Source organism: Podarcis liolepis (assembly GCF_965112155.1).
Source record: "Podarcis liolepis genome assembly, chromosome: 6".
Classification (NCBI taxonomy): domain Eukaryota; kingdom Metazoa; phylum Chordata; class Lepidosauria; order Squamata; family Lacertidae; genus Podarcis; species Podarcis liolepis.
In genome coordinates this window covers 73,561,727-73,577,110 of record NC_139559.1, presented here as the reverse complement: position 1 = coordinate 73,577,110, position 15,384 = coordinate 73,561,727, and the positions used below count along the sequence as shown (strand labels likewise).

Genomic DNA, 15,384 nt, shown 5'->3' with positions numbered 1-15,384 from the left:
GGAGTCCCAAAGCTATTTACAAGAAAATATAAAATTACATGATACAATATCCATAAGTATGCAAAAAAAATACTAAAAGTCTTTATCCAGAATAATCAAAAACAAGAATATCACCTCCAACACACTGCTGTGAACTTCTATGGCAGGAGTCACTAATGGGCCTGTAGGCACACATGTCTTTCTCTGGCGCCCACTGAGTCCCTTCAACCGCCTCTCTCCTCACTGAAATTCAGCTTGAAAGAAGAATTCTTTGTAGCCGGTAGATTAGACTGAATTATGTGCTCATCTGTGGTACATGTCTGGTGCCCACAACAGCTTCTCCAGTTTGAAAATGAGCCCACGTGCCCAAAAAGTTTAACGGTCCCTGCAATACAAAGTAGTGGTAGCATTGCCTTACGGAAATCCCACAAAACCTGAAGGAACACCTTCTGCTGTCTCTATATTGTACTCCAGTGTAAAACTCCACTACAAATTCATTCTCACTTAGGGCATGTCCGGATATACTTAATAATGAGTGGTGATATGTTGCTATATATTCCAATACAGTGGTACCTCGGGTTAAGTACTTACCGTAATTCGTTCCGGAGGTCCGTACTTAACCTGAAACTGTTCTTAACCTGAAGCACCATTTTAGCTAATGGGGCCTCCTGCTGCTGCCGCGCCGCCAGAGCACAATTTCTGTTCTCATCCTGAAGCAAAGTTCTTAACCTGAAGGACTATTTCTGGGTTAGCGGAGTGTGTAACCTGAAGCATATTTAACCTGAAGCGTATGTAACCCGAGGTACCACTATATTAAACTCCACAATTAATCCATTACTTGATCAGATGCCTCATTTTCACTTTGGGAGGGACCAAATTTATGTTATGTGTGCAGTAAACTAATTCTGGAATTGAGCTCACCTTGTTTTGGTCAGACGTACCACCTTAGTTTAAGTGCTGAGCTCAAGAGAATCCCATTTGCCAAAAAAAGGGGGAGCTGTGCACTGTTCTGATTGGTTGGCCCTCATAGTGATCTTCCCCCACACCCCCTCACCAAATACCCCTAATTTCCTTTGAAGGGAAGTCCAGCCTTCCTGGAGTCAGGAGAGTGAGCAAAGAGAAAAATTAAATTGTCCCTGGATTTGGAGCCAAGAATGTGCCATTCGTTTCTCGAGCGAAAGTGGGGGGAAATCTGAGATCCTTTTGCAGCATCCTGTGAAGGTATATCTGGAGGCATGCTCTGAGTTAGGAAAAAGAGCTCTCTTTGGGAGTTTGCTTTTAATCTACAAAGTCATTTTGATGACCTACTGCACCATTCATGGCCAAATTATTTCAAGGCCCTTAATATAGTGACATTCAAAAAGAAAGGAAGGCATGAAGTTCAGAGACTGGCAGCAGGATGTTCTTGAAATCTGGATTAACTGAACCGTTCAAAATTGCTACTGGGGGCGTACCTTAGTAAACAAAGTTTAAAAATGGAACGACAACACCAGCTATCATTCTTCTCTCAGATATGTTCAGCTGTTTCTCTCAGCAAGATGCGGAAGTAGAAGCAGGAGGCCCTGCTAAAAGTATAAACGTTATAAGGATACATGTAAATACAGGCTAGCAAACTATTTACATCCCAAATGCTGTTTATAGTTGCATTATGGGATGTGTGCCAGAAATAACTCCTATCTGCAATGGAGATTATTCCAAGTCTCTAGACAATCATGGGAACAGAGCCCAACCTGGTTGCTAAATTTTCTGTAACTGTAATTACCTCAGTTAACACCACCCTTGCTGTTTCTCACTTGTAAATATGTAAAGAAAACAGAGGCATGTTTGGGGACTTGAAAGAATTGCCTCCTGAAATTTGAATTTGTTTCCCTGGCGACTGATAAATGAAGGGAAACAATCGTTTAATAGTTTTGCATGCCTAAACCTTTAATACTAGACACAGCTGGTATATACTAAAAAGAAAATGATATGTGGAAGAAGAACCCTGAGATTTGTTCTCAGAAGATAGAGATGGTTTTAAATCCATTTTAGCAATCCTTTCCTCTTCCTAGGGAAACCAGGAACCTGCAGTTCTGTGAGGTGGCATTCTCTAAATTCTCACTAAACTGCCATCTCCAGGGTTCTTGAGGGAATCCACAACCATTGAAATGGTATAAAAAAAACCAGTTATGTTTGTAGTGTAGATATACCCAGTGACTTCCTTTCCTTTTCATTTTTTTCTCTTTGTTAAATGAAAGCAGAAAAAGTCAGACAACTCCCACATCCCCATCTCAAGCACTTCAAATAGCTTCTAAAATCTAAGACCTCATTTCTTACTGCACAAAGTTTTCATATTCCAAGATATATTGTACATTTTATTCTCTTTGGTTTCCTACCATTTTTGTAATTCGCAGGACAAGAGGAAACTTCAAGAAGAAATCACTCAGAAACGCCTTAAAGTTGAGGAAGAAAAACTAAAACATCAGCACTTGAAGGTAACCTGCCCATGAGGAGACTCAAATAATTTTCTTCTTTTCTTTTTTGGAAATCCAATGCATAAAAATGTAAGAAATCATCAATAAGAGTACCGACAACTGGCTTATACAGGTGTGTACATCCCTTGATTTCTCTACACTGGATGTCTGTTAGCTCAATATTTGACCTGAGTTGATTGAAAAGGAGTCTTTCCCCAAGCAGGTGCATAAACACACACACACACACACACATACGCGCGCGCGACTACAATTCCCATCAGCCCCAGACAGTATGGCCAATGGTCAGGGGTGATGAGATTTGTAGTTCAAAATATCTGGAGGACATCAGGTTGGAGTATGTTGATATGTGGTGTCACATCTATATTGGCCCATTCACACATGTAAGTAATCACTTGACACATATGTATGTGTGAACCAGTCTGACACAAGTGTCCTGTCTAATCGATACAGGTCCAGTTGCATACATTATTTCCTTCAGAAATCTAAACATTTCTTTAATTTTTGCAATATGAATGTCATCTTTACTTAGGTGCGCAGGTGAATTTTGAGTTTTACCAGCTAGGAAACAGAGTGCATTAGTTAATAATTGTCAGCCTAGGCTCCTTTAAGAGGAAAGGCAATATATAATTTCAATTAATAAATAGCAGCACTGGGCATTTCTTAAAAGACTTGAGTTGTTTAGTGATGGCCAGAAATAACTATTTAGTAGAAGTACAGCTGCACATTTTTCAGACAAATCAAGTCCTCCCTTAAAGAGGGCACGTGTTGCGGTGAGACCTGGCAACCAAACCCTGTGTTGTGGGTGGGTATGGTTGGATAGCCGCAACACCCAGTTGGTAGGTCCCTTGATGCTGGGTTTAATCAAGCCAATGGGATGCAGGCTAAACGGATAAAGGGACCTATATATACCTATGCACGTGACCCAGAGCTTCCTCTTTCAGTGCGTGCATCGGAACACCCACCCACCTCTCCCTACTTTTAGGGTTTGTTGCGCTTGACCTTGCTGTGCTGTCATGTGTCTTCTGTCATTGGGACAGGGGCACAGTAGGAATTTCCTCACTTGGCTGATTGGCTGTTGCCATTTGGGTTTTGCCTGCCACGTAGCAAATTGTCACAACTTGTAAGGTTGTGGATAGGCACTGGTTCAGGTGATAGGGATGGGGGAGTGGTCTCGCCATCCCTATGTGAAGGGTATTCCGTTAAAGGAATCCAGGGACTCAGTGGTTTGGCCAACCCTGTGAGGGGGTTGTGCCCGTGTCTGAGTCCAGGGGGAAATCTGGGTGGTGGACATAGCCTGTTCCCGGCTTTCCACCTAACGAGTGTTCACCCTAGGCTGGCCTATGCCAGAGCCTATGCAACCACTCCCTTTCTGTAATCAATAAAATTGTGGCCTAAATTCTGCCAAAAACCAAACCAAAATTTGAGCCTTGTCTGAATTTATTTAAGGGGGAGGCTTAAAGGTCTGAACATGCAAAGCATTTTCAATTTAGTATTGACTATAGATTCCATAACAACGGGATTCACCAAAGCATTAAATAAAAGATTCTTCTAAAATCCTCAGGCAGTAACTTGGTGTATCTGCGAAATGTTTAGTCAATTAACTTAATGGTCGTACATGAAAATATGTTCTGACCCTGCTTCCCACGCACTACAGAAGCACCTACAGATGTCAAACTTGCCAAGTTCCTTGGTACAAAATCCCAATTACTGATGGATCAAATGGGCAGCCTCATATGAAAAGCTGAGCTTTTCAAGGACAGCTTGACATTGCTTGTCATATGAAGAATGAAACAATAAAAAATAAAAACTCACAGTGCTCATTTGTTGACAGTAGTCAAAACAGTGTCACAAAAATCTTGGCACAAATTGTGTCCTGACTAGAGGCTTAGTAGTAGGACTTGGTTGTCGAGGTCAGTTAGAAAGTTCAAGAACTGCAGAAGTCACAAAAGTGATCTTCAGGTTCTCCATCAGTTCAGCAGTGAAAAGGTTGATGCCGCTGTGGCTGTCATGGCTGGGAGCATTGAGTGTATGCAGCATCACGTATATACAGTGGTACCTCGGGTTAAGTACTTAATTTGTTCTGGAGGTCCATTCTTAACCTGAAACTGTTCTTAACCTGAAGCACCAGTTTAGCTAATGGGGCCTCCTGCTGCTGCCGCGCCACCAGAGCACAATTTTTGTTCTCATCCTGAAGCAAAGTTCTTAACCCGAGGTTAGCGGAGTCTGTAACCTGAAGCATGTGAAACCTGAAGCATATGTAACCCGAGGTACCACTGTACATTGAATGCCTGAGCAAGGGTCCCGCGTAGAACTGTATGCCCAGAAGCATCTCTGCAGACAATCTAGAACCCTGACTGTGCAGGGATCTCAACTGTGAAGACAGAGCGCTCTGCTCATTCAGCTGGACATGCAAGGAACCTATCCAGGCATTCAGTAAACATGGGTAGATTGAAAAAGATGGAACCTGCTGCTCCCTATCCACACATGTTCACCGCACAGGAAATTTCAGTGTATGGATTAGAAGGGATAGGAGTGGGTAACATGTGTCCTCCAGACATAGCTTAACTACACTTCCCATTACCCCTGACCTTTGACAATGCTTGGTGGACCTGTTGAGGGCCAGAGGTTGCCCATCCCTAGAGTAAAAGAATGACAGCATAACACCTGAAAAGGACTTCTTTGTGTTTTCAGTTATGACAACCATCCAGCAGCCACTACCCTACCCTTATTCATGGGTGCTTATAGCAGAGAAGTTGTGTCCTGCCAAGGACAAAAGGGTCAGCTGTTCTTCCTCTACTCAGAGGTCCAGGATATGGTTTAATATAGCTGTGGCACATCAGCTGCAGAATGATTGTTTGGGAGCCCTTAAGTTGCACGTGCAAATGAGCAACGACGAATCTTTTTCTTAAGCCATTGAGAATCTGCATTGCCTTTAACCAGTGAGAAGGGGTGCATGGAGCACTGGAGCTCTAAAAACCAGGAAGCACATTCCATCAAACTGGTACACTACTTCTTTTGGACAGCTTCTTGTTTAATTAACATACCCACCGTATAAGCTTGCTTCATCAATTTTTACTGCATCACTTCCACTGTTCATGACCCAGACTGTGTTATGTAGTAGACAGAATTACATAATTTTAACATCTTCTTGCTCTTAAATGAGGTTCTCATTGCTGTCACTCCCGTGCTTTCCTGTTTTACCCCCATCCAACAGAGAATTTTAATAGTGTTATTGCTAATAAGTATGATTGCGCAAATTATTATACAGGGATTTAGATTCCATTACAGTATTTTGAGAAAATATAATTAAATAAGCTTGAGAGAGGCGTAATTAGAAAGTGATGAATCGCTGTAGGAGCAAGGGTTTTCGTGAGCACGCTGCTCTCCGTGCTAAAGAAAGGGCACAACTACTTGCCTACAGATTGCAAAGCTGGAAACAAGGGATCTCCCACCAACATTAGGGCACATCTCATGGCTAGGTTCCCATGTGAAGTCTCCAAGCACACGAAAACATGCTCGCTTTTGTGGAATAATTCACATAACACGCTTAATGACTGCAGCACTCATTTAATGGGTGTGAGATACAACTAAGCCTCCTTTAATGGCAAATTATGTTCCTTGGATGCTTTGCAGCCACAGGGAAGTGTCGTCGCTGAAACTAGAAAAACCCTGGAGTGGGTCTAGAATATGGTCAGCTATTAGGAACGGTCAGTTGCTGAGCAAGAGGAGAGGAGGAGTTCATAATCGATTGCTAGTGCTCACAGCCCCAACACAACCTCTGTGAAAGGGACAAAAATATAGCAGGAAAAGAACAATGGAGAGGGCATTGCTTGGCTTTTGCTCTTGGAGTCTTTTCGCATATACAGTGGTACCTCAGAAGTTGAACGGAATCCGTTCCAGAAGTCCGTTTGACTTCCAAAATGTTTGGAAGCCAAGGTGCGGCTTTTGATTGGCTGCAGGATGTCCCTGCATCAGACGTTCAGGTTCCAAAGAACATTCGTAAACCATAACACTCACTTCCAGGTTTGCGGTGTTCAGGAGCCAAAAACATTCAAGTCGCAAGGCATTTGTTCAACCAGGGTATGACTGTATATCGTTTTGTAAAGGAGGGTTATCCAGTGTGTAAATGTGTAAATGAGGGTGGTTGAAATGGAAGTGGCATCATCTTTGGCCATATTTCCATGACAATTAAAAAGGTTTTTTATTCTCTCAGACTTCTAGTGGGAACTAATGGGACTGTGCTGTTATGATGTCGAGGGAGGCTTTGACATTCGCTGCAATATTTTGATGGGAATGGGCTTTGATAATTGCTGTCAGATGCTACTTCATGTTGTGTTTTATTGTATGTTGTTTTAGTTGTGTTATACTGCAGTTTCTTTTTAATGTTGTTACCCACTTTGGAATCGCAAAAAATATATAATTGAACAATCAATCAATCAAAGCTCTTTACTAATGAATTTCAGGGATATGAGAAGGCAATGGTGAACATTATTATCAGACCAGTTGTTGGTTGACTGCCATGGCTCTGTTAGGCAGCTAAATGCTACATTAAGACCTCAGCTTTCATGGCTACCTTTCCCCAGTTTGAGAGTGGAGAGAGCTGGAATTGCAGTTGCTATGCAACTATGGAATACATTCCTTAACTCCTTCAGGGCAGCTCAGAGATGCTTAGAGACCATGTCCTTTGGTTGCCCAGCAAACCCTATATGTGCTTGCTAAAAATAAATGAGAACTGTGCCAGGACTGAAACTCTGGCAGGAACAGGTTGGCATCACTAGTAAAAGAGAACAATGCTGCAAGGGAAAACAAAAGCCAAAAATACAGAAGTAATTATCTGTGATTCTAATGGCAGGCCAAGTCCAGGTGGCATATCCCTGGAAGGAGATGAGGGGAAATAGGCCTTAGGGATGCTATCTCCATTTTAATGACAAACAGGAGGGTCTTGCAGTATATTTTACAGGTCCTCTTCATTTGTTATGTCCTTTATCCTAACTAATGAGTGAAATGTTCTCACTGAGTTCCAACTCATAAAAGGAATGTACTTGACTCTTTTAAGAAATTGGTATTGTGGCAGAAGAATCTGTCTAGAACCTTAAAAGGAAACCTTTTAGATATTTACCTCTTAAAGCACTGTAGGCACATGTGAAACTTCAAGCAGCATTTACTTCACATTATGAAACGGTTGGCTCCTGAGGAAGTATTGTGGGAAGTGTTTGCTTCCAGACATGCCTGGAGCCTGATGGCAGAGATTCATGCTATCTAATGCCTCGGTGCCAATAATATGGTGGAATGTGAACCACGCTAGACAAATGTAGCATGCCATCACTGAGGCCATTCTGAGAATCTTATCCCATCATGCTGTGTTAGTAGCCTCTGTTTGGCATAATATACTTGCAGCACCTAAGAAGCCACTCCATAAGAGAGACATCCTCTCTTTTTGAACCTCCTTTTTACAAGTTCCCCTAGATTCCTGGTTTGAGGGCCACCCAAGGAAATTCCTACAAAAGCAGCCCACGGTTAAGACTATTTCTGTACAGGTAGCCTCACATTGGAAATGGGAGGAGAAAAGAGGAGGATGGCAGAAAGCAGATTGTTTGTCATGGAGCAAGAATTAAAGATTAAATATAATCATTCAGATGATCTGCTCATGAAGCCAAGATATGAGCCTTTGGGTCATGTACATAGCCCTTTCAAACCTTCCTTTACTTGAGGTGGCAATCAAACCAGGAAGTCTCTAACCATTTCATCCAAACCAGGAAACTATGGCTTCAGAACAGGATACTGAGCCACCTTCAAACCATGGGTTAATATCCTGGCTTGTTCCATACTCTTGACTACAGTTTCCCTGTGGAAATGAATGAAACAGGAACCTATTTGTTAATGGAAGGCTTCCTGGCTTTTTCACTTGTTCAAAGGGGTTGTAAAGGTAAAGGTAAAGGGACCCCTGACCTTTAGGTCCAGTCGTGGCCGACTCTGGGGTTGCAGCACTCATCTCGCTTTATTGGCCAAGGGAGCCGGCATACAGCTTCCGGGTCATTTGGCCAGCATGACTAAGCCACTTCTGGCGAACCAGAGCAGCACACGGAAACGTCGTTTACCTTGCCGCTGGAGCGGTACCTATTTATCTACTTGCACTTTGATGTGCTTTCGAACTGCTAGGTTGGCAGGAGCTGGGACTGAGCAACGGGAGCTCACCCCGTTGCGGGGATTCAAACCGCTGACCTTCTGATCGGCTAGTCCTAGGCTCTGTGGTTTAACCCACAGCGCCACCCACGTCCCCAAAGGGGTTGTATACATAGCCAAAAGGCTCATTAAGCTGAATGAAACTTCTGAATGTCACCACTGAGTGACCACCGCTTCTTCAGCCTTGCAGATGCATATCTGGCCTGTGGTAAAACAATTTGGTTGTTCATCAAGGTGGAGCCAATGCATGCTTGATATGGGAATTTGTGCCAGATGTGTGGCAGTCGAAGGAAACTGGTAATGAGATTCTTTTAAAATATGTTAATATCTGTAGAAAAAAGCTCTGCGTGAGAAATGGCTCTGGGATGGATTAAATACTCTGACTCCAAAAGAACAAGAAGAAATGCAAAACCAGAATCGAGAGGATCAACAACGGATGAATGAGCTGGAACAAAATATCCTCAGGTACAGCACAAATTCTTCTTTTTATTGCTCGGTTATTAAAAGCTATGTGATCAGACCACTTTTCTATTCTTAATGGGGATTATTGTCTCTGGGGCCAGCTATTTGCCTTCTGCTGTTTCAAAAAATTTCAAGCCAAAATTTTCCCCCCAAAACACCTTGTTTTAAAACATCATGTTCTGGATATGCTGCAAGTGGGTGAGATTTCACCATGTTTTTAAAAATCATTACTTAAAATTGGCAGCAACTGAGCATTTTAACATTTCAAATGGCACTTCAGTCCCTGGTATCTTCAGGTAGGACTGAGAACAACTGCTTAAAATCCCGTAGAACCACACCTAGTCATTACAGAGAATGCAGAGTTGCACAGGCCAATTTCTGACTCAATATAAGGCAGCTTGCCATGTTCCTGTGACATTTTGGATAGGACAGAGTTTTTAAAATTCTGATGTTCAACTAACAATAATAAAACAAGGAATCAAAGTTGCCAAAACTGTTTCGACATATTTGCATTCCCTCTGTTGCAACACCCCGACTTCAGTATGAATGCTGGTATCGCAAAGTGTTGACATTCATATTGGTAGAGCAGAGCTCAAATCTTGAAGTAAAGAATTTGAAATTGTTTTTTTAATTATTTCTTCTACAGAATGTGGTTAGTTTCGAATTCAGCAGAAGTACAGTCATACCTCGGTTAACAGACGCTTCAGGTTGCGCTTTTTCGGGTTACAGACCGCCGAAACCCAGAAGTACCGGAACGGGTTACTTCCAGGTTTCGGCAGTCGCGCATGCCATGCGCAGAAGCTCTACATTGCACTTTGCGCATGTGCAGAAGCACCGAATCGCAACCCGCATGTGCGCAGATGTGCCACTGTGGGCTGCGAACGTGCATCCCACACGGATCACGTTTGCAACCCAAGCATCCACTGTAGTTATTTTGCATATTCCATTCAGTCAACTTTAAAGTGCACTCAGGGGTGTAGCTAGCTGCTCCAGCACCCAGAGCGGTGGGGGCGGGCAAACTGCCCACGAGGGGGCTGCAGCAATCCGCGCATGGGGGTGCCGCACGGGGGTGCCGCGGCAATCTGCCCACAGAGTCCGCCTGGTGGATGCAAGCCCCACAATGCCATTTCGGTCAGTGCAGGGGCCCGAGGAGCCACCACGTCACTCCCAGAAAAGATGCATGGCCCCCGGGTGCTGCAGGCCAGGCCCTGGGGTAAGTGCTGCCCCCCACATTGTGCCATATTGTCACCCCCCTCAAGGATGACACCCAGGGTGGTCCGCACCCCCCTTCCTACAGCCCTGAGTGTACTACCTGGTCTACATGCCTGAAGTGTGCCTCTCTGCCTGAGGTGCCCTAATCACCTCGCAATCAACGCAGGTCTCTCAGCAACCATGGAAACTGGTTTCCCACATGCTGTGAGTAGGAAGGATTTGGAGCGTGGAATTAGCATCAAAAGAAACCCCTGTAATGTTGTTACCAAGGAGCACACAACAGCACCTGTTTGGATCCTCTGTGGTCTTATTAGAACTTTCTCGGCAAATTCTTTAGGAAAGAATTCTTTAGAAGCCAAACACCTTAGAAACCTCAAATCCTATCCAAGGCTCAGTACATAACAGTAGGCAGAGCTGAAAACAACATTGGCCGACGCTGGTGTGATTTGGAGTTGCCCCACACATTACACAATGCATTTTCAGTCCTGTGCGTGTACATATATACGTGGCAGGAATTTGCGGCCGGTAGATGATACGAACAAGAGAAGATGTGTACCTGTTGTGAGCATGTGTTGCCTTTCTTACATGTACAGATTTAGGCCTGGATGAGGCCTCTACGTGGCAATGGGGAGGGGCACCACCCACCTCCCTTCTTGTAGTGCTGTTTCCCCTCCTCACCCCAGCCTGGATGAAAGATTATTGACTTTTAAAACATAATTTGCTTTGTTTGCCAGCTCTTTCCTTTTTATTAATTTTTATTCTGACCTTTCACACGCAGGACTCCTCCAAATTGTTGTCACACCCAGAAAGTCTGTTTTGATGCATATACCCCCCCCCACACACACACACACAAAGTACCCTGGCTTTTGTTGGAATAGATGCCAACCGATTCCCAACCAAATGTCATCCGTACAAAACCAGAAAGGTTATCTGACAAAAGAGATTCCGTTAACTCCTGGATACAGATAATCATGTAGCAAATTAGATGCTACATGGGGTGGGGAGAGGGACAAGCAAATACCACTTTACTCAGTATTGATTGCATCAGGCCCTGTTCTACTCTGTTGGCACATTTACCGTGACTGAATAACTGCTAACTCTTCAGTACTATTTCTCATCAATGATGCTGTGTGTCTTCTTTTTTTCTTAAGCAGCGTTGTCAAATCATCCATTTTCGGATTGATTTGGCTGCTAAAAACAAGTATTCATGCCCAAGCTGAGTGAAAGTATTTCTGTCCATTTCCAAGAGAATGTGAACTGCAACTCCTGGAAATAATACATTGTTCTTGACATTCAACTTTTATGAAGTACCAACCCGACAAAAAGATGCTGTTCAAAATACAAAATGGAAAAACCCTCTCCCTCACCGCACTGCTCCATTCAGTGTTACACAGAGCAGACAAGAGCAGAGCTTTCCAAACTGTGTTGTGTGACACATTGTGTCGGCTGCAGTGTGTAGGTGTGCCGCGCAAATGCTCCCTGCTCTCCTCCCAGGGCTAGAAAGGAGTTAGTTTAACCTCCGGTCTGCTAGTAAAACTGAATTACCGTGTTGTGAAATGATGCATGTCTGCAAAGTGAGTCACCAACATGAAAAGCTTGGAAAACTCTGGAATAAAGTGTGAGGCAATTGCATTTGATGACGCTCCATTTGAGTAGTTGGCAATGGAGGACAGCCCTGTCTCTTCATTATCCCAGCTCCCATTTTGAGTAGGGATGAAAGAAGGCAGCAAATTCCATTCTAAACTGCGTTCATAACAAACAGCACTGTTTCCATTCCACTGCAGTTTGGTTTCTGTCATATACTATGTTATCTGTCTCTCTGTCCTGCTATTTTACATAAGTTATGTAACTATTTAGGTAACTAATGTAACTTTCATTCATTTCAATGTAAGAGAAGCAACAAAACAATGTTAAAAAAAGCCACTTATTGTATATTGTTTGCGGAATTAAACAACAACATGCTTGAATGCTGATCATATTTGTTTGATTGGTTTCCGTTCCTGGTTTCCACTGACTAACCATGCGAATTGCAGAGATTTCTGCTTCCTTTTCTATTTTCCTCAGAATTTTCTGACATCTATCACTTAGAGGGTCACTAATCTAACCAAGCTGATGTGACCCACAACAAAATGTAGCAGACTGTCATGTTCCTTTTTCAGTGCAATTCTCCAGGATACTTCATTTCATTCCTCCTCCCACATAGTTTTCTGCAGTATTCCATGGTAACTGAGCATGGTCAGTCCTCGTGGGGATATTTTCGGAGATTTTTCGTAGCTTTACCAAACCTTAGATTCCCTCAGACCTGCAGAGACCTCCCTCTAGTGCCTGAACATCAGAAATAGGGGTAATGATGGGCTCGAAATAAAACCATTGTTGCACTGTCGGAGATTAGGTGGTACGTAGTATGTTTTCTCTTTATTGCAGTTGGCACCATTAACCATTGCTTCTCCAAATATTGTACATAATGCAGACTTGAAAAAGAAATTGAGGACCTTGAGAAAGAAGAACTGGCCATCTCAGCTAAAGAAAAGGCCATACTGAAGAAGCTTAAATCGGTAGAAAGAACCACAGAAGATATTATAAAGGTCAGTGTCTAATTTTAAAGTCCTGCTACTGATGTAATCTCTGTCGCTTTGCAAAAATAATCAATTGAGGGGGAGGCAGGGATGAAAGCAAGGGAATGTCACAGTGCTCCAAAATGAAGTTCAGCAGGGGGAAATAGGAGCGACTAAAACTTACAGTGGTCAAGCCCCTCCAAAACATACAGGTTTATCGAGATATGTTATGTTGAGATTGCCACAGGAATGTTGCATCACATTTATACCCTAGTATTGGAATATTTGCACTTTGTGCTCTGAACTACAGCATTATTTTAGCATTAAAAATAGCTCAGGGTTAACTGTTGACTGTATATCTACGTTGGCAGAGTATCAAGAACATATGGACGGAGGGGGGAGCCTAAACTCAGAGAGGAAAAATGCTCTCTATGTTTATTCACCCTTCAGTCAAAGACTGAACAAACACGCAAGCTTGCCAACGTGTCCTGAAAGTCAAATAGGCCCAAAGGGGTATTATGCAATCGCTTTTGTAGAGAGAAGCTACTGCCATCCATTGCCCCAGAGTGGTCTAATTGAAGATGCGGCAAGGCAGACAAAGTCATAGACGAAAAGCTATATTGCAAGAACAGTTGTCATCACACCCAGGAATGACAAATATATTGACCAATTGCATATGCCTCATAGGAAGGTAAAATACCTTATTTAATAACCCAGCAAAATTATTTTTCTTTTCGATGTTTATTAAATTTGTATACAGTCCTATACCCACAGGTCTCAGGGCCATTCACAAGATAAAATCACAAAAATACATAATAAAAATAAAGACAAAAACAACCCAATTATCACCCCTCCCCAACACATTATAAAAGGGCATGAGTTGTCAATTAGCCAAAGGCTTGGTTAAAGAGGAATGTTTTTGCATGGGACCTAAAGATATGTAACAAAGGGGCCAGGCAAGTCTCCCAGGGGAGAGACTTCCACAGTCAGGGGGCCACTACAGAAAAGGCCAAGTCTTGTGTTGCCACACTCTGGACTTTTAGTGCAGGAGGCACACGAAGAAGGGCTTCAGAATATGATCTCAGGGTTCAGAAAGGTTCATATGGAGAGAGGCGGTCCCTGAGGAAATGTTTTATATATATAGAGGATATGGTGTAGCGATTTATAGACATATACACACATATATATTCCACTACATATTCTGTAGCTGTGTGGTTGACAAGCTGTGACACTTTCAACCCTACTGGTGGTTATTCACAATACTTGCTTCTTCTTTTTTCTCAGTCTGTGAAGGTGGAAAAAGTAGAGACTAAAGAAGGTATGTTCACTCAGAAGCCCTGAATTTTACATTATTTGTGACTAACGTTAGAGGTAAAAATGGTTATGTATTAACCATTCTCTCTTTTCACAGAGCCACCTGACTACATTTATGCCAACATACCTGACCTTCCAAAATCTTTCAGGCCTTCTGCACTTAAAAGGACAGGGCATCTAGAAGCAGAGGACGATGAAGAAAAGCGAAAAGGTAAAATTCAGCAATGCAGTTAAAGAAAGGGTGTAGATTTATAATGGGGTACATCTAAAATGGGGTACATCTAAAAGGAAATGAAATGTGTATTTGAAATAAATAAGTATGCATAGATTAGATAGATAATAGATAGATAGATAGATAGATAGATAGATAGATAGATAGATAGATAGATGATAGATAGATAGATAGATAGATAGATAGATAGATGATAGAACACACAGAGAGACACAAATCTTTTTTTCTACTCCATGTACCTCAGTATTGTCTACTTTGACCTGTAGTGCTCTCCAGGGTTTGATGCATTTGACTAAACTTCTAAACAGACTTTTCTCATAAGATATATACAGTGGTACCTTGGGTTACGTACGCTTCAGGTTACTTACGCTTCAGGTTACAGACTCTGCTAACCCAGAAATAGTACCTCCGGTTAAGAACTTTACTTCAGGATGAGAACAGAATCGTGCAGCGGCAGCGCGGCAGCAGCAAGAGGCCCCATTAGCTAAAGTGGTGCTTCAGGTTAAGAACAGTTTCAAGTTAAAAACAGACCTCTGGAACGAATTAAGTACTTAACCCGACATACCACTGCATATATTTGAGGATGTGTGGCACTGGCTACACACAATGTTGTTTTGTTTGTTTATTTTGTTTTGCATGAGTTTTGCCTGTGCTTCGTTTGCCAAGTAAAGAGTGTGATGGTGAGCACACTATTCTTCCTTGTCAAAGACACCTTGTTTCCAGAATACTGCTAGCTGTATCTGTTCCATGTTCCCGAATATCTCAAATGCTGAAATGAGAGGATGGGCAGGTTCTTAATTAGCAAACATTTTGAAACGCTCAGAGCTTGCCCTAGAGCATTGGCAAAGACTGAACGCAAACCAGTGCCTTCCAGATACTGACACAGAAATTCAAGCTCAACCCCATGGCTGATCTTTAGCGAGAGCCAAAATGACAAGCTGAAAGATGTTCCTTTAATCGCTCCTTTTGTTTC

At 42.6% G+C, this 15,384-nt stretch overlaps 1 protein-coding gene across 2 annotated transcripts in view; it reads left to right on the top strand.

Annotated features, from left to right (window-relative positions):
• PALMD (palmdelphin) overlaps positions 1–15,384 on the top strand; it is a 52,692-nt gene that overhangs the window by 30,418 nt on the left and 6,890 nt on the right. Inside the window, exons 3-7 of one of the 2 annotated variants that reach the window (XM_083511141.1) lie at positions 2,373–2,453; positions 8,971–9,101; positions 12,781–12,895; positions 14,150–14,183; positions 14,277–14,390. In XM_083511141.1, coding sequence (XP_083367267.1) covers positions 2,373–2,453; positions 8,971–9,101; positions 12,781–12,895; positions 14,150–14,183; positions 14,277–14,390 — 475 coding nt within the window. Of the gene's footprint in view, positions 1–2,372; positions 2,454–7,085; positions 7,218–8,970; positions 9,102–12,780; positions 12,896–14,149; positions 14,184–14,276; positions 14,391–15,384 lie in introns of those variants that run through there. The other variant, XM_083511142.1, reaches the window with a different exon arrangement.